The sequence below is a fragment of the Bos grunniens genome, chromosome 19, assembly GCF_055505025.1.
Source record: "Bos grunniens cultivar Pamir isolate PY7600 chromosome 19, Bosgru_T2T1.0, whole genome shotgun sequence".
NCBI lineage: Eukaryota > Metazoa > Chordata > Mammalia > Artiodactyla > Bovidae > Bos > Bos grunniens.
In genome coordinates this window covers 29,343,716-29,364,506 of record NC_141183.1, presented here as the reverse complement: position 1 = coordinate 29,364,506, position 20,791 = coordinate 29,343,716, and the positions used below count along the sequence as shown (strand labels likewise).

The following is a 20,791-nucleotide window of genomic DNA, read 5'->3' as shown; positions in this document are numbered from 1 at the left end:
AAAAATAAAGTCTTTTTTTAAAGGAACAATTATTGAACTGCACACCTAGAGTTGATGGATTTTACGATGTGTAAATTATACCCCCACAGTTGAGCAGGGCCCGATGGGGTCTTCCTGGAAAAGACTGCCCCCAACCATGGCCTCCGCCTGCCTCTTGTTTATAGGATAACTTTAGCCTCCTAGGTCTTCCTTGAATTCCAAAGAATAAGTTTCATCAGAGAAGTGAGTAAATGCACAAACAATGGGAAGAAGACAAGTAAGACAAAATAATAATAGTTTAGCCATAGAACAAAGCCCAGGATCTTCAGTTCCACCTCAGGGAACTGGACTGGATCATGCAGTCTGAACCACGGCCTCTGAGTGCTGCAGAGACTGGACCCCTACCAGGTGGGAAGAGTGTACTGCACACGGCCCACCGGCACGTGGATCCCAGCCTGGTGGGACCCAGAGGTGGATGACTGACATTCTGCAAACACCAGGCTGTCCCCTCACTGCCAGCGAATCAGAGAGTGGCGCACAAGCTCATCACACACCTGGTGACCCCCTCCTGCACCCTGTGTTTAAATACCCTCCCCCAGGGTTCCCCCATCCCACCTGTCATCACGCTCTCCCCTCTGGCTCCAGGACTGCTGAGGCTGTGTGTCTGTCCTCTGCTGCCGGCACAGGGGTGATGGGCTGGCCTGTGTCCTCAAATGTCACCTGCTGAAGCCCTGACCCCACAGTGGGCCTGATGTGATCTGATGTGACACTCCACAGTGCCTGTGGGGCCCCAGGGCCCCACCCCTTCCCCATCAGCCTCCCTCCCAGTGCAGGTGCAGCCTCTGGGGAGGGGCCTGGGGTCAGCGGCTCAGCAAGACCCTCCTTCCTTACAGCAGGCAGCCCCTCACTCAGCCGGGGCTGGGGGACACACACCCAGTCTTCTCCAGCTCAAGCAGAAGGAGCAGTGGCCTCCTGCGGGAGACGAGGGACCTCATCTTCAGCTGTGGTCCCGGATGCTCTGCAGGCTGCCAGGCTTTCAGGACAAAATCAGCATCAGACCTGTATCATCCAGGATCTGGCAGGGAACAAAGGCAGACTCAGCTGCTCTGCTTTGTAGAGAATTTCACGAAGGGACTGTCACCGGGCTGTGGGCCTTAAGGAAGGCACCTGGGACCACCCTGGGCTGCAGGGATAAAGGGAGGAGGCAGGTCATCAGGGCCAGTTGGGGTGCTGTCTTGGGGTGGAGAGGGGACACAGCCATTGCCAAACTGAGGTCCTGGCAGGGTGGGCCTGGGAGCACCTCTCCCCCCCACACCCTGCTGGTGCCTGCTAAGGGCCACATTCTGCCAGCATCTGGGCCCACGGGGCCAGAGCAGGACCGACAGGTGGAGTACAGTGAGCAGGTGACCCGTGCAAGGCCTGTGGGGTGGGGGCCGCAGCAGGCGGGATGGGGGCCGCAGCAGATAGGCCTGTCCAGTGGGCCCACTGCCCCCATCCTGTCACCCCGAGTTCTCCCGCCTCCTGGCAATGCTGGTCAGAGAAGCCCCTCACTCACAGCAAGGGGACTTCCTCAGACTCATAACCAGAATCAACCAAGCAGCAGGGGACTAAGACCCAAGCTCAGGGCTGGCAGCCCAGGCAGAGCTGTCGTGACTTAGCACCTCACCTGCAAAGTTGCTGCTGCCCAGCCAGTGACCCAGGAGCAGGCCTGCTGGGGGTGACTGGCACTCCAAGAATGGATTCCCCCACCCTAGCTTAAATCAACACCTCCCACAGTGGGTCCCAGGGCAGCAGATTATATCTGCAAAACCAACCAACCATTTCAGGCAGGGGCCCCCCCAAAGCCAGGAAGACATGTCCATGCTGGGTGGCCAATAAACACGCCCACTAATGTGTCTCTTCAGGACATCCAAGGGTTTCCATCAGACACCACCTTCAGAGGAGTGCATGGGGCCGGACTTCTGTCCCTGAAGAGTGCATCTAAACCCCACCACACCCAACAAGCAGAGGGCCTGCTTTGCTGACCCACGTGAAGGTTTTAAGAAAAAATTAACAGGCAAAACACAATAGGGACCACCTCAGTTCTTAATTACTTGTCTTTCCTCTTCTGTTTTTGGTGTGCATGTTCTGGGTTTCTTCGGGGGCAGGGGGTGGGGCCTAGGCTTATTAGCTGTACTCGGCAGAAGTCTTTGATGCTAGAATTAGGACATGTTTATTAGTATTTTTTTTAATTTTACATTTTATTAGTTTTGAAGACTGATTGTCCATTATTTTCCTTGCTGTAGCCTGCCTGTGCTAAAATTAGCTGAAAGGATAGATGTCTTAGGATTAGATTCAGCTGTGTGTAACAGGAAAGAGCCCAAAGAGGCTTAAACTAGATAGAAGTTCCTTTCTCTGCGGCCTGAAAGAGGCCTGGGGAAGGGCAGTCAGGGCTGGCTCTCGACCACGCCATGAAGTCCAAGGGACCCAGCTCCTCCCTGATCACCCCCTACCACCCATGGGAGGGGCCTCCTCCTCCCCGTCCAGCTGCTGTGCCCGCGGACAGGTCAGAGAAGAGGGAAGAGCAGCTGCCTTTGCACCACATCCATGTGCATCTTCTTGGCCGGATTTCAGACATGTGGCCTCAGTAAGGGAGCTGGACCGCGGGGCCTGCGAGGAACCAGGACTCAAGGCTAAGGGAAGAGCGGCTCTCGAGGGGAAGGCCACCGTCTCTCCCACAGACGAGGACGAAAGTCCCATTTCAGGCAATCTGTTCACAGCGGAAAAGTTATTACACAATTATTACATTTATGATGATGAAGGTGAGTATTCACTACATAGTTACCAACTATGGGCCCTGCGCCAGGCACCTGGTATCTGTTACCCAACCACAGGCCTCTGAAGGACAGACTATTACCACCCTCGTTCTACGGAGGGGCTAACCAAGGCCCAGAAAGGCTAGGGAACCTGTCCAAAGTTACGCAGCTAACAGGTGGCACAACTTGGACTTGAGTGCAGGCAGACTGGCTCCACGTCCCCCAGGACACACACAGCTATGAAGAGAAAACCGTCATCAGCTTTCACAAACTCGAGGGGCCAGGACTCAGGAGGGAGAAGGGGCCGGGGCCGGCGCTGCTCTTACTTTGAGCCTTTGCACATCTCATCCGCTCAACCAACACTCTTCCTCAACACTCGTGACGTGTGCGATAAACTGTCTGGTGCCTGCATTTGCCACTCCGTGGGCAGCCAACACACGGCAGGTGCTCAGATGTCTGACCCACGAGTGGGCCACGACACCAGCCCATCAACGCTCAAGGCCAAATAAGGAGCAGGCAGGTGGCCCCTCAGGGAACAGAGCAGGCTCAGCTGGGGCCTCCTCGGGACAAGCCTGGTGTGGCTGGGCTGCACTTTGGGGGTCACAAGCAACCATGGTTGAGGCCCTCCAGGTGGACCAGAGTCACACTTAACTCTCCTCTCAAGTCCAAGATGAGAAGCCCAGCCTCAGGCCTGAGGCCACAGGGAGGCCTGGAGTGGGGTGGGGGGGTGGGGAAGGTGGCAGGGTCGCCCCCCAAGGAAGACTGTCCTGGAAGCCTGAGCAGAGGCCAGAGCCCTGAGGGAGGGAGCCCGAGGCAGAGACGGAGCCGGAGGCTCAGGGGGCAGGACGGGAGGAGGTGGGCTTCAGGGCTGAGGCAACCGACTGAGAGGAGCCAGGAGAGCCTGAGGTGGGACGGTCCCAGTGAAGGCATTTGGAAGACGGGGTTGGGGCAAGAGAAAGAAAAACAGAGGAGGCCTGTGTGAGAGGGGGAGGGAGGGGGCCTGCTGCAGGGGGCTGGAGAGGGGCCCTGGCTTGGGCTGGCAGACAGCACTTGGACGCCTGCGGCCTGTGCTCACAGCTCAGCAATGTCCCAGCCCTGCCAGGAGACGCCCGGCCCCAGCCCGGGCCCCGGCGCAGCCCCCACATCGGGAGCTCTGGAGCTACCCCCCACCCCACCTCTGCTCCCCGGAATGGGCCTCCCCTCCCCAGAACCTAGACATACCCCCACACCCTCACCCCAGCCTTCCCCTGGACAAAGACAATGGCTAATGAAACCCAGGCCAGGGAAGGAGAGGGAGAAAATAAACAGACGTGAGCAGGGGGGCCGTCAGGAAGCAAGGCAGGGGCTGGGGGTGCTGGTGGAGGGGTCCGGGGGTGTCTGCGGGGCATGGATGTCCTCTGCGCTTCGCCCAGACAGGCCTAATGAGATCCAGGTGGTCCCTTGGCCCAGGCCCGCCCCGGGCCCCCAACAGCATGAGTGGAGCGGGGGAGGGGAAGGGGCGCTGCAGCCACGGGGCGGGGCCGGGCGGCTGGCTGGGGGCCCAGCACATAACTCTGGGCGGACAGTCTGGGACAGCAGACACCCAGCCGCTGGAGCCCAGCTCGGAGCCCAGCTCACAGCATGGAGGTACGGAGCCGGGAAGGGGGCCGGAGCCGGGAAGGGGGCCGTGTGGGCTGAGCCCACCGTGCACAGAGGGCCCTCACGGACAGACGGGGGCTGTCGTGAGCCTGTCCCAGAGGAGGTGGGGGCAGCAGGGGAGACCAGGGGTTCTTGGTGGGGCTGGCTCCTATGAGGGGCAAGTGCAGGGAGACGGGGGCTCCAGGGCTGGGCGCTGACCCTGCTCTCCTGTCGCCAGGCTCTCCTGGTCCTGCCACTGCTGCTACTGCTCTCCGCTGGCCCCTGCGCTCCCCAGCTCCTGGGGATCCGGGGAGATGGTAAGCTGCCTCGGACCTGGCCCGCAGGCTGGGTGACAGGCTGGGCGAGGGGCTGTCCCGGGCCCTCACAGCTGGGAGTGGGGCTGGCTGTTAAGATGGGGCGGGTGGGCTGGCCAGTAGGCACCCCTGGCCTAGGGAAGGAAGCAAGCATGGGGTGCAGAGGTGTCCGTCGCCTCAGGCCCCTTCTCCTCACCTGCCCCAGCTCTGGAGAAGTCGTGCCTCCAGCTGCCCCTGGACTGTGACGACATCTACGCCCAGGGCTACCAGGCGGACGGCGTGTACCTCATCTACCCCTCAGGCCCCAGCGTGCCTGTGCCCGTCTTCTGCGACATGACCACGGAGGGCGGGAAGTGGACGGTGAGTGGAGGGGGGACGGGGGACACATCACGTGGCTGTGAGCCTGGGACGATGCTCACAGCAGTGTGTGGAGCGCCGCCACCCCCAAACCCTAGGCATCTAAGGTAGGTTAGGGGCTGCATTGCACCATAACCCTGGGAGCAAGGTGCCCCTTACAAATGACGGTCTGGAGCCCAGAGAGGTGCAGTAACTTGCCCAAGTCACACAGCCAGTGCCAGACTCCACCCCAGGTGCCTAAACTCCAGCCCACCAGCTCCCTCCACTTGCTCTTGCCCCCGGGGCCAGCACGCACCTCCTCTTGGCCCCCATTTGGTCCTTTCATAAACCACCTCAGCCTCACAGGGTCTGTGTCTGGGTGAGGGCACTGCCCCCGGCCCCTCAGGCATCCAGGCCCACCCCCTCCGCTCCAGGTTTTCCAGAAGAGATTCAACGGCTCGGTGAGCTTCTTCCGGGGCTGGAACGACTACAAGCTGGGCTTTGGCCGGGCTGACGGGGAGTACTGGCTGGGTAAGGCAGGGCCCGGTGGGCTGGGGGCCCCTGGAGCCAGGTCCCCACTGACCAGCCAATTGCACCCCCCTTCTCAGGGCTCCAGAACATGCACCTGCTGACACTGAAGCAGAAGTACGAGCTGCGGGTGGACCTGGAGGACTTTGAGAACAACACGGCCTTTGCCAAGTACGCTGACTTCTCTATCTCACCCAATGCTGTCAGCGCAGAGGAGGATGGCTACACCCTCTATGTGTCGGGCTTTGAGGATGGCGGGGCAGGTACACTCTGCCAGCTGTGTGGGGCTGGGGATGGGGAAGGGCACTGGGCCCAAGCACCGCCACCCCGGCCACCCTGCGTCTGGCTCGGGGGGCCCTCCCAGGGCCTCCTGCCTCAGCTGCCCCGTGCCCCTCCCCTCCGCCAGGCGACTCGCTGACCTACCACAGCGGCCAGAAGTTCTCCACCTTTGACCGAGACCAGGACCTCTTCGTGCAGAACTGCGCAGCACTCTCCTCGGGCGCCTTCTGGTTCCGCAGCTGCCACTTCGCCAACCTCAACGGCTTCTACCTGGGCGGCTCCCACCTCTCCTACGCCAATGGCATCAACTGGGCCCAGTGGAAGGGCTTCTACTACTCGCTCAAGCGCACCGAAATGAAGATCCGCCGGGCCTGAGGGGCTGGCCCCCTCGCGGCCCACCGCCCCTGCCCCCATCCCACCCGGCCCACCGGCAGCTCTGCTGCTCTCAGCACCGCCTCGGCCAGGCCCCCATGGTTCCAGCCAGACGTCCCCATCACATCCCTGGCATCCACCTCTCGGCCAGGCCCCTGCTCCCTGCCACCCGAGGCTATGCTGCCGCAGCGTCCCAAACCTCCAAAAGGCACCACGGTCCAGCCCGGACTCGGACCCTGTCCCGAAGGACATGGGGCTGTGTCCCACTTTAGCCAGCTTCTTGACCGCGGCCTCTGCCGGCCGAGCCTGTAGACCTCTCCTGGCATCTGCCAGGCCACCCGCGTGTGGCCACTGCTGCCACACCCCAGCAGTCCCACTGGCTGGCCCTTCACTTTCCTCCCACCCCCGTGTTCCCCAGGGGTGAGCACCACAGCCCGGCCCCATTGCACTCACGCTCAGCGGCCCCCTGCCTGCCTGACCCAGGCATCTGAAGCGCAACACCCAAACTGTATTTCACCACAGCTCCAACAGGCCACCCAAAAATGCCACAGCCAAGGCGGGCACACATGTGAGGTCCCCCCACCCGCCCGGGGGGTGAGTGTGACTGTGCTAGGGTCAGAGGACTGCCTCTGTGGGGCTGGGAGCAGGTGGGAGTGGAGGTCTCAATAAACCTCAGGACCTGAACGAACCAGCCTCACTGTTGTGCACGCAGATACCTTTGCCTGCCCCCATGACGGCACACTGTCCTCGAGTCCGAAAACACACCCTGAAGACAGGTGGTAGAGGAGACCTTGTATTTCACAAGCAACCTTCCGAGGGCAAAAAAACTGTGTCATCATAATAATGTAATAATAATAATAATAAAATTACGATACTGAAAAGAATCGCTTGGGGGAGGGGTTCCCCCTCTTGGTGTGGCTTGTGCTGGCTCAGGTGGCTGCTTAAGGCCACAGGGTGGGTCTGAGATGAAGCTGCAGAATGATCTGAGCTGATTCCCCAACGGGGCGCAGGGCTCCGGCCCTTGGGGACGGTCCTGCAGATCTCGGAGCTGGGTCTGCCCCTGGCAGCAAGGCACGGACTGCGGGCCTCAGGGCTCTTGGAGGTCGGGCAGGTCGGCCAGCAGCATGGGGGAATCCATCTGGATCTCACGCTGCAGGGACTCGATGTCAGCAGGGTTCATGCCGTGGCCCTCGAGCCAGTCAGCGAGCAGGGAGGCTGAGAGAGAGGCTGAGTCTGTCTGGCTGTGGGTGTGGCGGAGAGAGGGGGTGAGAGGCTCCTCCTGCAGGGGAGCCCCAACTGACAGCCCTACCAGACCCAGAGACCCACCAGACCCAGAGCCCCACTGGACCCACAGCCCAACTCAAAAGGTCAGACCCAGCTCTTACCCGTCTTGTGGCCCATCAGCCACACCCATGTCAAAAGACTGGTTTAGGAATTCCTCCAGGTCAAAGCCAACACCATACCCAGCTCCACTGCCCTTGGGGGTGCCCGAGAACACGGGGGGCAAAGGGTCCTCCACCTGCAGGGGACGACGGCAGCTCTCAACACAGGCACCACCAAGAGCCGACTGAGGTTGGCAGGGTGCCCAGCCATGACACCGCCCCACCCATGCCCGGGCCTGGACAGCAGCGGTGACAGCACCAGCCTCGACAAGCCCTGAGCGTGGGCTGGGGTCTCCAACAATCTGCTCGTCAGCATTAGGCTCTTTCTGCGAGCAAGGGGCAGGTGAGGGGACCTCAGCTCTTCTGGCACCAGGACACACACGCCCTCTCCTGGCCTCAACAACCTCAGAGCCCACCTCCCCCGCGTCAGACCCAGGCATCCCCACGACCAGGCCTCTCTCTCACCTGTGACTTGGACAGCTGCTGGGTCACCAGGGTGACGTCAGGTGACTCCGATGTGGAGGGCTGTGGGGCCCCCCCGGGGTCTGGAGGGGGTGGGCCAGAGGGGAAGTAAGGGAGAACACTCAGGGCACTGGGGCCGGGCAGCCCAGGGGGCGGCACCAGTGGCTGGGGGGCCAGGAGGCCGGAGGCGGCGGTGGTCTGGGGAGCAGCAGGGCCAGCTGCAGGTGCAGGGGGTGGGCAGGCCGGCTGTGGCAGGGGCCCAGTGGGCTGGGTGGCAGGGCCAGCGGGAGGGCTGGGGGGCCGGGCTGTGGCGGGGGCGGGGGGCTGGGCCATGCGAGTCCAACGCTCCAGCAGGCTGCGGTCGTTGTCGCTAAGCACCAGCCCAGCCAGGGGGTCAGCGGAGGGGCCCCCCGAGACCCCCGCGCCCCGCTCCTTGCGCTCCCGCTCCTGCCGCCTCTTCTCTCGCTCCTTGGCCCGCTCCTGCCGCCGTCGGCGTTTCTCCTCCCGCTCCCGCTGGCGCTCCTGAGCAGTCACCGGCTTCCGAGGCTCAGGAGCTTCCAGGGGGGCACTGGGGCCATCTGTGGGGAGGATGGGAAGGTGAAGGTAAGAGTCTATCCAGGCAGGGGGTCCCCTCTGCCCCCCATTCCCCAGCCAGGCACCTCGGAGCCGGCTCCGCAAGGACTTGAGCAAGGCAGCCTTGAGGGCAGCCTTGGTGTTGTCTGAGATGGCCCCCTCCTTCTTTGGAGGGGCTGGTTCACTGGCTGGTGGGGGCGGCTGCAGGGTCAGATCGATGGTGTCGGGCGCAGGGCCAGGGCACGGCAGTGGGGCTGGCGGGGGGGACTCCATGGCGCAGTCCCCACTCGGAGCCCAGGGGCTGGGCATTTCCACATCGGGGCAGCCGGGCTCACTGGCCACAGGCTGCAAGGAAGGCTGGAAGCGGATCTGCTGGCGGATGCCCTCGCGCCGTGCATGGAAGTCCTCGATCTCCGCCACAATGGCCTCCTTAATGCGCTCCCGTGTGAGGGCTTCACGGTCAAAGGCAAAGTCAAAGGGCGGGGCACAGTCAGGCTCGTCGTCGGGGTCATGGTACTTGGCCAGGAAGGGGTGGCGGAGGGCAGCAGCTGCAGAGACACGGGCGCTGGGCTCAAAACGTAGCATGCGCCCCAGTAGGGAGAGCGCCTGGCGGTCGGCGCCCGGGTACACCGTCTCCCAGGGCACAGGCTGGCGTGGTGGCAGGCTCTGGATATAGGCCCGCACCCTCTCAGCTCCCACAGCCTGAATCACGGCCGGCGACGGGGTACCCAGCACCGTCATGATCAGCTGCAGCTGGTGCACATAGTTTTTGCCTGGGAAGAGTTGGCGCCGGGCCAGCATCTCCCCAAAGATGCAGCCCACGGACCACAGGTCGATGGCCTGCGTGTACTCGTGCAGCGAGAGCATGAGCTCAGGGGCGCGGTACCAGCGAGTGGCCACATACTCGGTCATGAAGTACTGGTGCTCAGCGGGCGAGGTGCACAGGCCACGGGCCATGCCAAAGTCCCCAATCTTGAGCTCGCAGTTCTCGTTCACCAGCAGGTTGGAGGGCTTGAGGTCGCGGTGGATGACCTGAGCCGAGTGCATGTACTTGAGGCCCCGCAGCAGCTGGTACAGGAAGTAGCGCACATGCTCCAGTGTCAGCGGCTGTGAGGAGTGGATGATCTGGTGCAGGTCGCTCTCCATCAGGTCCAGGACCACATAGCTGAGAGGCAGGGGAGAGACGCAGGCTGTCTTGTCCAAACTCCAACCCCACTGTCACCACGCCCTCCCAGCTCCAGACAGGTCAAGGTCTTACTCTTGGACTCTGCAGGGGCTGCCCGCATGGTATCAAGATTCTCTACAACTTTTCCATGGACTCAAGTGAAATCACTTTTCTCTCCAGGCCTAGCTTTTCTCATCAGAGAAGAGATGAGGCTGGACTAGACCAGTCTGGCCCCCGGGGTTTAGTTTGGGGGCCCTCTTCGTTGTGTGGTAGTGGCTGCTTGAAAGGCTATGATGAAAATTTAAAGGCTTCTGCAATCTGCAGGACAGTGTTCTGTGACTGACTAGTGACGTCTGCTACTGGAATAGGAAAGAACAGACATAGGATGAATATCCTACAGTCGCCATGCTATATACTGAGATTCTGGGCTTCCCAGGTGGCACCAGCAGTAAAGAACCCACCTGCCAATGCAGGAGATGTGGGTTCGATCTCTGAGTCGGGAAAGATCTCCTGGAGGAGGGCATGGGAACCCACTTGAACATCCTTGCCTGGAGAATCCCCATGGACAGAGGAGCCTGGCAAGCTACAGTCCACAGGGTCGCAAAGAGTCAAGACATGACTGAAGTGACTTAGCGTGCACACATACTGAGATTCTATAAAACTGTCACTTCTACATTTTCTTTGAGGAAATCATAGGTGTCCCTGGCAAACCCTTAGGGAGCACTGGTCCTGGAGTCGTGGGAATTTCCCCAGCCTACCCTACCTTAGGTTCAGCTGCCCTTCCAGAACTTCAGCAGAATGGCTCCAGCCTTCAGAAAAGGTGCCAACTCTGCCTCCCTCCCTATCCCCACTCCTTACACAGATTTGAACTCGCCATAGGGTACAGTGGGCCTCAGGATGTCCTTTATGGCAATGATGTTGTCATGCTTGAAGTGCTTGAGGATCTTCAGCTCTCTGAGGGTCCGCTTGGCATTGGTCACCACATCAAAAGCATTAGGGATCTTCTTAATGGCCACCTGCTGGCCTAGGGAACAGGGGAAAAGTAGATGTCACCTGGGATAGCTGGTGAGCTGCTGAGTAGCACATGGCCTCTTTCAATATGCTGTGCATGTGACAACCGCTACCACAGAGGACCTACTACGTGACAGATCCTGTGCTGAGCACAGTTGGTACATGACCACATCTCCCCTTCACCTCTGTCCTTCACTTCTAGCAGGTACACAGCTCAAAGTCACAGACATGGAGATCTGGGCACAGTAATTTGTTGGGCACACTGCACAGCTAATTAGCGGTACCCCCCTACACTCTATGCGTCTCAGGCCTCTTCATCCCACCACCAACCCGATGCCCGCTGTCTGCTCCACAACACACTCCGGGGAACCTCCATTCTGATCTCACCCGGACTGTCACCTTTCTAAGGAGGAAGCCGACTGCTGCGCTGGCAGAGCCACCAGTTTCTAGAGACCTGAACCCAACACAGAGGCCGGCCCCCAGACAGCGCCCAACCCCTGCCTGCTGACTTGACTCAGATTTCACATCCCAGCTTCTCTGCTGGCTGCTGGGACGGCGGGTCCCACCCCTCGGGACCTGGTTCCCACACATGAGAGCGGCCGGAAGGGTCGCTCACCGGTGAGGCGGCGGCGCGCGGAGGACACCACCCCGTAGGCCCCGTTGCCAATGGTCTCGATGATCTCGTACTCGTCCCCCACGTCGAAGGTCACGTCGAAGGACCGCGCCTTCAGCAGGGCCAAGTTCTTGGCAGCCACCGAGGCGGCGGTGCCAGCGGGTTCCGCCTTCACCGGCCCGGGGGGCTCCCCGGAGCCGTCCTCACCGTCGTCCTCCTTCAGGGGCTCGGCCATGGCGTCTGCGTGGACACGCGGGCGAGGAGGGGCCCGGCCCCGGACTCAGGGGCCCCTCGGAGGCTTCAGACCGGCAGGCCGAGCAGCACGCGCAGCCCGCGTCCCGCACGCTCGGGAGCCCCCAGCTCAACCCCGCGCGGGACGCGGGGTCGGCAGTGGGGGAGGCTCCGCGAGGCGCGGTTCAGGAAGAAAGCGAGGGGCGGGGCGCCCGCTCTTCTTGGTCCTCACTAGGCGGATGGTGCCTCACCCCGACGCCGCAAGGGCCCTCGACGCCGCCCAGGCGTCTAGTCCCGAGGTCGGGGTGGGGGCGGGGTGGGACCCGAATACCCGCTCCCTCAATGGGTCTGGCAGCCGCCACCACCTCAGCGGAACGCTCAACTCCGCAGGTCTCCCGCCCCGCCCCCTCAAGACCACGCCCCTCAGTCTCTGACCAATCCCTGAACGGCTTTTGCTGAAGTGCCCACCCCCTCCACTTGCTCCTCCAATCCGCGCCTACCTTCCGAGGAAGCCACGCCTTCACCCGCGCCCGCGCCGGGGTCCAGTCTCCAGGAGGGAACCACCCAACCCGCGCTCGGCGCTCAGCCGGGGCGCGGCCGCCTGGCTCAGTCCTCGGACGCAGGCGCGCCAGCAGCCCCCGGCGCCGCGAGACTGCGAGGCACCGCCTACTGCCTGCGTGCGCGCGCATCCGCTCCGATCTTCCAGGTTCTCTCAGGTCAGTTGCTGGTGGCTTCCGAATCTTGGAGGGCTGAGGTTACCGGTAGTTACCATCACTGAGTCCCCCTCCTTTAGGCCCCTCTTCCCTTATCAGACCCTATCAGCCCGGGGATTGCGTCCCCCATTTTCCCGATGGGCCCCAGGAGCCTGGCGCTTGGGAATGCGTGGTCCCTGGTAGACGGTGATCCGTCACATCCAACCACCGAGATCCCGGTCCTCCGGGTTCTAGAGCGTCGGCTCGTAGCCGCCCTGTATCTGGTATCTTCCGGTATCTGGTCCTCTCAGCTCAGCTTCCGGCGCCCCGGACTTCGGCCAGTGCTTCGCCAGCCTCGGCCGTGAACCTTCCGTGAGGTGGCTGCGTCCAGCGACTCCCGCGCTGTGGCTGCAGGGCAGCGGGCAGGGCCACAGGGTCAGCTGCGCCTGGAGGAGGCAGAGCTCCGCCGGAGCCAGTGCCCTGCCAGTCTTCAGGGCCCGCGTTCGACCTCGCAGCGAGTGCGTGCCGAACGCTGACCCTCTGGGTCCCGAGGCGGCTCGCGGGAGGTCGGGTGTCCTCCAGTGACTGACGGGAAAGAGCCAGGAGGCGGGGAGCCCAGGAGTTAGGCCTGAGGGTCCATCCCTTAGACCGGAGAGGAATTTTGTTTACATACCCCACTGTTGTGGTGGTTTATTTTTTACTAAAACATACTTACAGGAAGTTCCACACATAGCCTAAGTGTATGAATAAGTTCACAAACTGAACATATCAGTGTATCGAAATCAGGTGGAGGAAAACAAACAAACAAACAAAAATCCAGAACATTACCAGCCCTTCAGAAGCCCTTTCTCTTTTCTAGTGGTTACAACTTCTTTCTGTTAACTCTTCCATACTTTGGGGGTCGGGGGTTGCCGTGAATTCTAGGAGGTTCACTGGGGCCCATACATTAAGATGGAAAAGTGGAGACTGCATTTTAAAAATACAACATCAGAGAAAATGTCTGGGAGCATAAGGTCAGCTCTAGGACAAATAAATACCTCGTATTTAGACATGGAAAGATCACTTGGACCTCCTGAGTTAACTATACCTTTGGTTCTGGTTTTCCTGAAAGCATAGCAAAAAGCCAAATTATCTGTTACATGATTTGCCTTGACTATTAATAAACCATATTCATGGGAAGTGAACATTTTCTGTACTGAGTTCCAAAAACATTTCCATGATGGCCTTTTCTTAAGTGACACTGTAGACAACCTACCTTAACTCTGACGTATGTGTGCGTTAAGTTCTGCGGTGTCCATCAGTGAAAAGAGAGGACATAAAACTGCAGGACCCAGAAACATGTCTTCTCAGGGAACCCGATGGCCAGTTCTGTGACAATATGGTCTGCTAAAGGAATAAAGCATAAGATAGCAGAAAAGACCCATACATTTTGAATGCTTTAAATACTTTTTTAGAAATATTTGAGCTAGGATTGGTATACAAGTTATAGACGATTCAACTTTCTCTGGCGAAACCTCCCTGTTTCTCATTTACTTAAAAAAAAAATATTTTACTTGTTTGGCTGCACTGAGTGGTCTTAGTTGTGGCACATGGGCTCCAGAGCATGCAAAGTCAGTAGCTGCAGCACGCAGGCTTAGTTGGTCTGGGGCATGTGGGATCCTACTTAGTTCCCCAACCAGGCATTGAACCCACTGTTCCCTGCATTGCATGACAGATTCTTAACCACTGAACCACCAGAGAAGTCCCTTCATTTACTTTTGAATCCATCATGAGCTGTTTTACTTCTCCCCCTACTAGACCCTGACTCTGTCCTGAGAAAGTTGTCAGTTATCTAACATTCTTCAGCCTTGTCTTATGAGCTTACTTCATATGACACAACTACTTCAATAAAAAGTTTTTTCATGTGGCTCAAAATTCAAATCATAATAAAAAGGTTCAAGTGAAAATCCTGGTCTCACGCCAGGTGGCTGATTTTATAGTTTCCTATTGGGCTTCCCTTGTGGCTCAGCTGGTAAAGAATCCTCCTGCAATGTGGGAGACCTGGGTTTGATCCCTAGGTTGGGAAGATCCCCTGGAGAAGGGAAAGGCTACCCACTCCAGTATTCTGGCCTGGGGACACGACTAAGCCACTTTCACTTTCATTGGAAGTAAAAAAGAAACAATAAAAATCCGAAACACACAAATACAACTATACATTCTTTGTCCCCTACAACTATACATTGTTTGTCCCCTTGACAAAATATAGCAAATCATTTACACTTTTCCTTAAATCATTAAGTATCAAAAACCGGAGGGATCTCTCATTCTTCTTATAACAGCTTTTTTTGGAGGTATAATTCACATACTGTAGAACTTATAGTGTACAATTCAGTACATGAATTTAGTAGGTTCACAGAGTTGTGCAACCATCACACCACCCAATTTTAGAACATTTTCATCATCTCAAAAGAAAGCCATTAGTCACTCCTGATTTCCCCTCACCAGCCCTTGGCAACCACTAATCTACTTCCTGTGAGCCCATGGCAACCACTAATCTACTTCCTGTCTCCCCACTGCCTATTCTGGATGTTTCAGATCAATGCAATCATACACTCCGTGACCTTGAGACCTTTTGTATCTGACTTTTTTCACTCAGCCTAATGTTTTCCAGGTTCATCCTTGTATCAGAACTTCATTTTTATTTTTAAAGCTGAATATGTTACACTGTATAGATAGACCACATTTGTTTATCCCATCATCAGCTGATGGACATTTGGGTTCCTTCCACTTTTTGGCTGGTATGAATAATTGTGCTCTGGACATTCACGAACAAGGTTTGTGTGGACGTAGGCTTTCTGAGCTCTTGGGTACAGATCTAAGGGTGTGATTGCTGGGTCATATGGTAAAGTTTTTAAACATTTTGAGGAACTGCCGAACTGTTTCCTTTAGTGGTCACACCAGTTCACTATCTCCCCAGTGTATTTGAGGGTTCCAATTTCTCCACATCCTCACCAACACTTATTATTTTCTTATTTTTCTTTTTAAAATTGTAGTCATCCTGGTGGGTATGAAGTAGTATGTCATTGTGGTTTTGATTTGCGTTACACTCATGACTCACGAGGGCTTCCCTGGTGGCTCAGAGGTTAAAGTGTCTGCCTGCAATGCAGGAGACCTGGGTTTGATCCCTGGGTTGGGAAGATCCCCTGGAGAAGGAAATGGCAACCCACTCCAGTATTCTTGCCTGGAGAATCCCATGGACAGAGGAGCCTGGTGGGCTACAGTCCACAGGGTGGCAAAGAGTCGGACACGGCTGAGCAATTTCACTTTCACTTTCTTTCATGACTAATGACGTTGAACATCTTTTCACAGGCTGATGAGCATTCTTCTCTGGGGAAATATCTGTTCAGTGTCTATTCAGTTCCTTTCTGTTTTGTTTGTTTGCTTTTGGCTGTGTTGGGTATTTGTTGCCTCGAGACCTTTTTCTCTAGTTGCAGCAAGCTGAGGCTACTCTCTGGTGTGGTTTGCTGGCTTCTCATTGCAGTGGCTTCTCTTGTTGCAGAGCATGGGCTCTAGGGCATGTGGGCTCAGAAGTTGCAGTTCCTAGGCTCCAGAGCACAGGCTTAATAGTTGTGGTGTAGGGGCTTAGTTGCTCCGTGGTATGTGGAATCTTCCCACTAGCAGGCAGATCCTTTACCACTGAGCCACCACAGAAGCCCTCATTGGCATTGAACCCACTTTTATTTTTATTTAAAACTTTATATAGACTTTATTTTAAAAACCTTTATATAAAAACTTTTATTTTTATTTATATATTTGTTTAAAATTTATTTAAATTTTTAACTTTTATCATTTTTTTTTGTGGCACCACCATGCAGTTTGCAGGATCTTAGTGCCCTGACCAGGGATTGAGCCTGTGCCCTCAGCAGTGAAAGCTTGGAGTTCTAACCACTGGACCAGCAGGAAGTCTCACTCCACTCTTTTTTACAGCTGCATAGTACCTCTTTTCAAATATAACCTATTTAACCAAGACCCTATAGGTGTACACTACTACTTTTAAGATTTTTGCTCTTGCAAATGATGTTGCACTAAATTATCTTGAACACATCATTTTGTGCATTGCAAGTTTAAAATACGCAGAAGTAGATGTGTGCCAAGTTAAAGAGTATTGCACTTGTGATTTTAATAGGTAATGTCAAATTTCTGTCCTTATTTGTTGTTTAGTTGCTAAGTCATGTCAGACTCTTTGCAACTGCATGGACTATAGCTCGCAAGGCTCCTCTGTCCATGGGATTCCCCAGGCAAGAATACTGGAGTTCAAAATTAGGAAAGGAGTACATCAAGGCTGTATATTGTCACCCTGATTATTTAACTTATATGCAGAGTACATCATGCAAAATGCCAGGCTGAATGAATGACAAGCTGGAATCAAGATTGCCAGGAGAAATATCAACAACCTCAGATATGCAGATGATAACACTCTAATGGCAGAAAGCAAAGAGGAACTAAAGAGTCTCTTGATGAGGGTGAAAGAGGAGAGTGAAAAAGCTGACTTAAAACTCATCATTCAAAAAACTAAGATCATGGCATCCAGTCCCATCACTTCATGGCAAATAGATGGGGGGAAATTGGAAACAGTGACGAATTTTATTTTCCTGGGCTCCAAAATCACTGTGGATGGTGACTGCAGCCACAAAATTAAAAGATGCTTGCTCCTTGGAAGAAAAGCTATGACAAACCTAGACAGCATATTGAAAAGGAGAGTCATCACTTTGCCAACAAAGGTCCGTATGTATAGTCAAAGCTATGGTTTTTCCAGTAGTCGTGTATGGATGTGAGAGTTGGACCATAAAGAAGGCTAAGCGCTGAAGAACTGATGCTTTGGAACTGTGGTGCTGGAGAAGACTCTTGAGGGTCCCCTGGACATCAAGGAGATTAAACCAGTGAATCCTTAAGGAAATCAACCCCATTTATTCATCGGAAGGACTGATGCTGAAGCTGAACTCCAATGCTTTGGCCACCTGATGCAAAGAGCCAGCTTATTGGAAAAGACCCTGATACTGGAAAAGTGAAAGTGAAGTTGCTCAGTCGTGTCTGACTCTTTGCGACCCCATGGACTGTAGCCCACCAGGCTCCTCTGTCCATGGGATTCTCCAGGCAAGAATACTGGAGTGGGTTGCCATTTCCTTCTCCAGGGGATCTTCCTGACCCAGGGATTGAACCCAGGTCTCCACATTGCGGGCAGACGCTTTAACCTCAGAGCCACCAGGGAAGCTCTTGATACTGGAAAAGACTGAGGGCAAAAGGAGAAGGGGCCAGTCCTGGAGTCTGTTCTCTATGGAAGGGCTATAGTCTCTGTGTCAGGCCTTAGGGCGACCTCCAAAAGGGCTGACACCACATGCCACACCTCCCAGGACTGCTGCTGCTCCTGTCCCCACAGCAGGCCACTGCTGACCCCTGCTTCTGCAGGAGACCTACACACACTCACAGGAAGGTCTGGCTCAGTATCTTGTGGGGGTCACTGCTCCTTTGCCTGGGTCCTGGCACGCATAAGGTTTTGTTTGTGCCCTCCACTATGTCTACCTTCGCCTTCGTCACTGTCCCTGTTCACGGCTGAGAAGGGGGCTCAGTAGGGGAGGGATGTGATAACCTAAGAGCACATAGTGTGGGTGGGTGGGGGTGCCGCCTCTGCCTCTGGGACTCCCTGTGCCTGGCTCCACTCTCCCCACTGACTAAGGCCAACAGCCCTGAGTCACCCAGTGAGCAGCCGGCCGGCGCAGCCCACACCCAGATCTGCAGAGGCTATGGAACCTGCTCTGGGGCCCACTTGTCAGCCTGAAGCCCCTCCCCCTTTCCCTTCCCCCAGCAGACATGCATTTATCTTGTTAGACAGAACTTTGTCACATGGCCAGCCCCCTGCAGGGGTCTGAGAATCAAATGCTTAGTTAGGCACATGGCTGCCCATACAATCAGGATTTGTTAGAAATGCAGAACAGACAATGAACAGGTAGAAGGGCCAGAGCCACATCTTCTGGTCTAGAGGACAGGTGTGTGATGACCTAGTCCCCAAAACCAAGACAGGACCTTCTCAGAGACCCTGGAGACTGGAGGGCTGAGTTCCCTCAGTCAAGGTCCACAGCCTCCCCATGACAGACCAGCCTTCTCTCTCTTAGCCCTGGAAGGTCACCACTCCTTCCCAAAGGTGGCAGGGACCACGAGTCCCCTTGGCCCAGAGCCCATACCACAGGTGACAAGCAGTGCAGCAGGGGTGGGTGTGAGGGAGGTGCTGGCCAGCAGCTTGGACTGCCCCTTGACTTCCTTCAGGACTGCCAAGCCCTCCAGTCCACACACAGTCACACTGTGACACACACACTAGTACAGTCACAGCACGGCGCTCACATGCCCTTGTAGTCCATTTAGGTTCCCAGAACACGGACACATGCCCACCCAGGATGCACAGAATTCAGGGGCACCACTGTGCACACAAGTTGACTGTTAACCCTACTGCAGTCCGTCTCTTCTCCCCTCCCCTGAGCTTCTGTCCAGCGCCCAGTGCTCTGTAGATGTCTCCAGGGGATGCCCCACAAGGCTCCCGGGCCTGTGACCACTGCCACATTCACCAGTGCCCTGGCCGGGCCCCCATCTCACCCACATGCTGACTGACCACTTCCACACCTGCCCCAAAGCCAGAGTCTCAGTCACTCACTACATCGCCAAGCACATGCTCCGTGAAGGGCAGTCTCCCGGGGTGGGGGAGGGTGGGCAGGGGAAGGGGTTGACCATGAACACGACATGTACAAATCTCTGCACTTGAAGAACTCAGATTTAGCCTGGAAGAGGACAACAAAGTCACTGAACTACAGTGTCTCGGGTGACAGGCCCCAGGCATGGACCCAAGAAGGGCTGATGGGGGAGGAGGTGGTGATTTTCCATGGAGTGATCAAGAAAAGCCAGCCAAGATGGTGACCTTGGAGCAAGGACTTGAAGGGGTGAGCGGGAAGGAGCCCCATGTGGACGGAGCAGCAGGAACAGCATTCTGGGCAGATGGAACAACAGACAGAGCTCAGAGGCAGGGTGTGCCTGGCCTGTGTGAGAATCAGCCAGGGGGTGGTGATCGGGACGACTGCTCGCTGCCTGGTCCCAGCTGCTGTCACTTCTCACCAGGACCCTTACTGTCATCACTGAGTCACTGTCCTCTTAGCCTCCTCTCCCTGCTGTGACTTCCTCCCTGCCCAGCAGCCAGAGTGACCTTTCAGCAAACACAGATGAGGCTTCAACAAACACAATATGGGTGTCCCCATCTTGTGGGATCAAGTCCGCCCCAGGCCCGTGAGGCCCTGCTGGTGGAGAATGGAGGACAGATGGAGGAAGTGGCCTTTGTGATGGGACTGGCTGCCTGGAGGCCAAGTGCAGGGTGTGGTGGCAGCCCCAGCTGTGGTTCCTGTGAAGTCATCCCTTTTATGCATCTGCCTGATTTCCTCTCTCAGATCTGCTGGAAAAGCCCCGAGGAAACCACTAGTGGGTATGTGCAGCCCAGGGTGGTTGGGGTGTGGGTTTTTGGGGAGCGGGTGGTGGGAATGCTCCCAGGAGGAAGGGACTGGCCTGGGTGAGCTGCTCAGCAGCAGTGTGGCCCTGCCCCTCCTCTGGCACCTGTGGGTGGGGCTGCAGACAAACACAGGAGGCCCCACTGTGCTTGAATTTGGAGGTCCCACCTGCGTCCTGTGTTTTCCTTTGCTGAACCTGGCAGCCCTGCAGGGACCACATGCGCCTCCACATGGCCTCCCGGCTACCCTGGCCCCAGGTCTCGGCCCCATGTGGGGACCAGAGACGCCTGGTGAAAACCCAGTGGCTTCACATCTCTCCTGGGCTCCCCCCAGTACTTGGAGGCCTTGATGACCTGCGTCGTGTGCACTGTCAACCCACCTCCAACCCCCATGGCATGCTGGGGAAGTACTCTCTGAAAAAATAAAGTCAATAAAATGTAAAGAATGGAAAGTCCTAATTTTAGCACTTGCCAGTTTCTGTGGCTGATCTCAAGCCAGCAGCACATCGCTGGAGGCTGAGCTGCACACGGTTACCTGTGAGTCAGCGCAGGCTGTGCAAGCCGGTGCCCGTCAGCTTCTCTGATCCTCGAGCACATTCCTCCCCAGGGCCTTCACACCAACTGTGCTCTCGCTGTGGCGTGGGAGCTCCTGCCCCACACCTGCACAGGACTTGCCTCTTCCCTGCTTTCAGGACGTTGTGCATCATCCACAGTAACCCTCCCCTCACTCTCCAGCCCTCTTCTCTGCTTTTTTCCCTCAGAGCAGCTTCCACAGTGCTGGATTATCAAGTAAGTTTACATGTTTGCCTCCCTACTAGAAAGTCACTCCATGAGGGCAAGGGCCATGCCTGTCTTGTTTTCCACTTAACTCCAAGCACCTAGCCCAGTGCCTGGCACACAGTAGGAGCTCAATAAACACCTGT

The 20,791-nt window shown here is 56.8% G+C and overlaps 2 protein-coding genes and 1 long non-coding RNA gene across 8 annotated transcripts; 2 read left to right on the top strand and 1 right to left on the bottom strand.

The window, feature by feature from the left end:
• The first annotated feature begins 4,350 nt into the window (after positions 1-4,350).
• Positions 4,351-7,104, top strand: MFAP4 (microfibril associated protein 4). The gene is made up of 6 exons (XM_086358552.1): positions 4,351-4,400; positions 4,630-4,708; positions 4,911-5,065; positions 5,476-5,572; positions 5,650-5,832; positions 5,976-7,104. The coding sequence occupies exons 1-6, from the start codon at positions 4,395-4,397 to the stop codon at positions 6,221-6,223; spliced, it is 768 nt and encodes a 255-aa protein (XP_086214678.1). The 5' UTR covers positions 4,351-4,394; the 3' UTR covers positions 6,224-7,104.
• MAPK7 (mitogen-activated protein kinase 7) lies at positions 7,001-12,298 on the bottom strand. Of its 5 annotated transcripts, XM_086358548.1 has the most exons (7): positions 12,158-12,298; positions 11,430-11,666; positions 10,661-10,826; positions 8,724-9,802; positions 8,068-8,642; positions 7,606-7,739; positions 7,001-7,461 (listed from the first exon to the last, which is right to left on the bottom strand). In XM_086358548.1, the coding sequence occupies exons 2-7, from the start codon at positions 11,659-11,661 to the stop codon at positions 7,308-7,310; spliced, it is 2,340 nt and encodes a 779-aa protein (XP_086214674.1). In that variant the 5' UTR covers positions 11,662-11,666; positions 12,158-12,298; the 3' UTR covers positions 7,001-7,307. The 5 variants fall into 5 exon arrangements, with proteins under 5 accessions (XP_086214674.1, XP_086214675.1, XP_086214673.1 ...); XM_086358549.1 differs by lacking the exon at positions 11,430-11,666 and having other exon boundaries at positions 12,158-12,295; XM_086358547.1 differs by lacking the exon at positions 12,158-12,298 and having other exon boundaries at positions 11,430-12,054.
• On the top strand, positions 12,236-20,311 carry LOC147351939 (uncharacterized). 2 transcript variants are annotated; one of them, XR_015147805.1, is made up of 3 exons: positions 12,236-12,373; positions 16,709-19,847; positions 20,073-20,311. It is a non-coding gene; the product is annotated as an uncharacterized LOC147351939 (long non-coding RNA). The 2 variants fall into 2 exon arrangements; XR_015147804.1 differs by having other exon boundaries at positions 12,245-12,373; positions 16,550-19,847.
• The last annotated feature ends 480 nt before the right edge of the window (positions 20,312-20,791 follow it).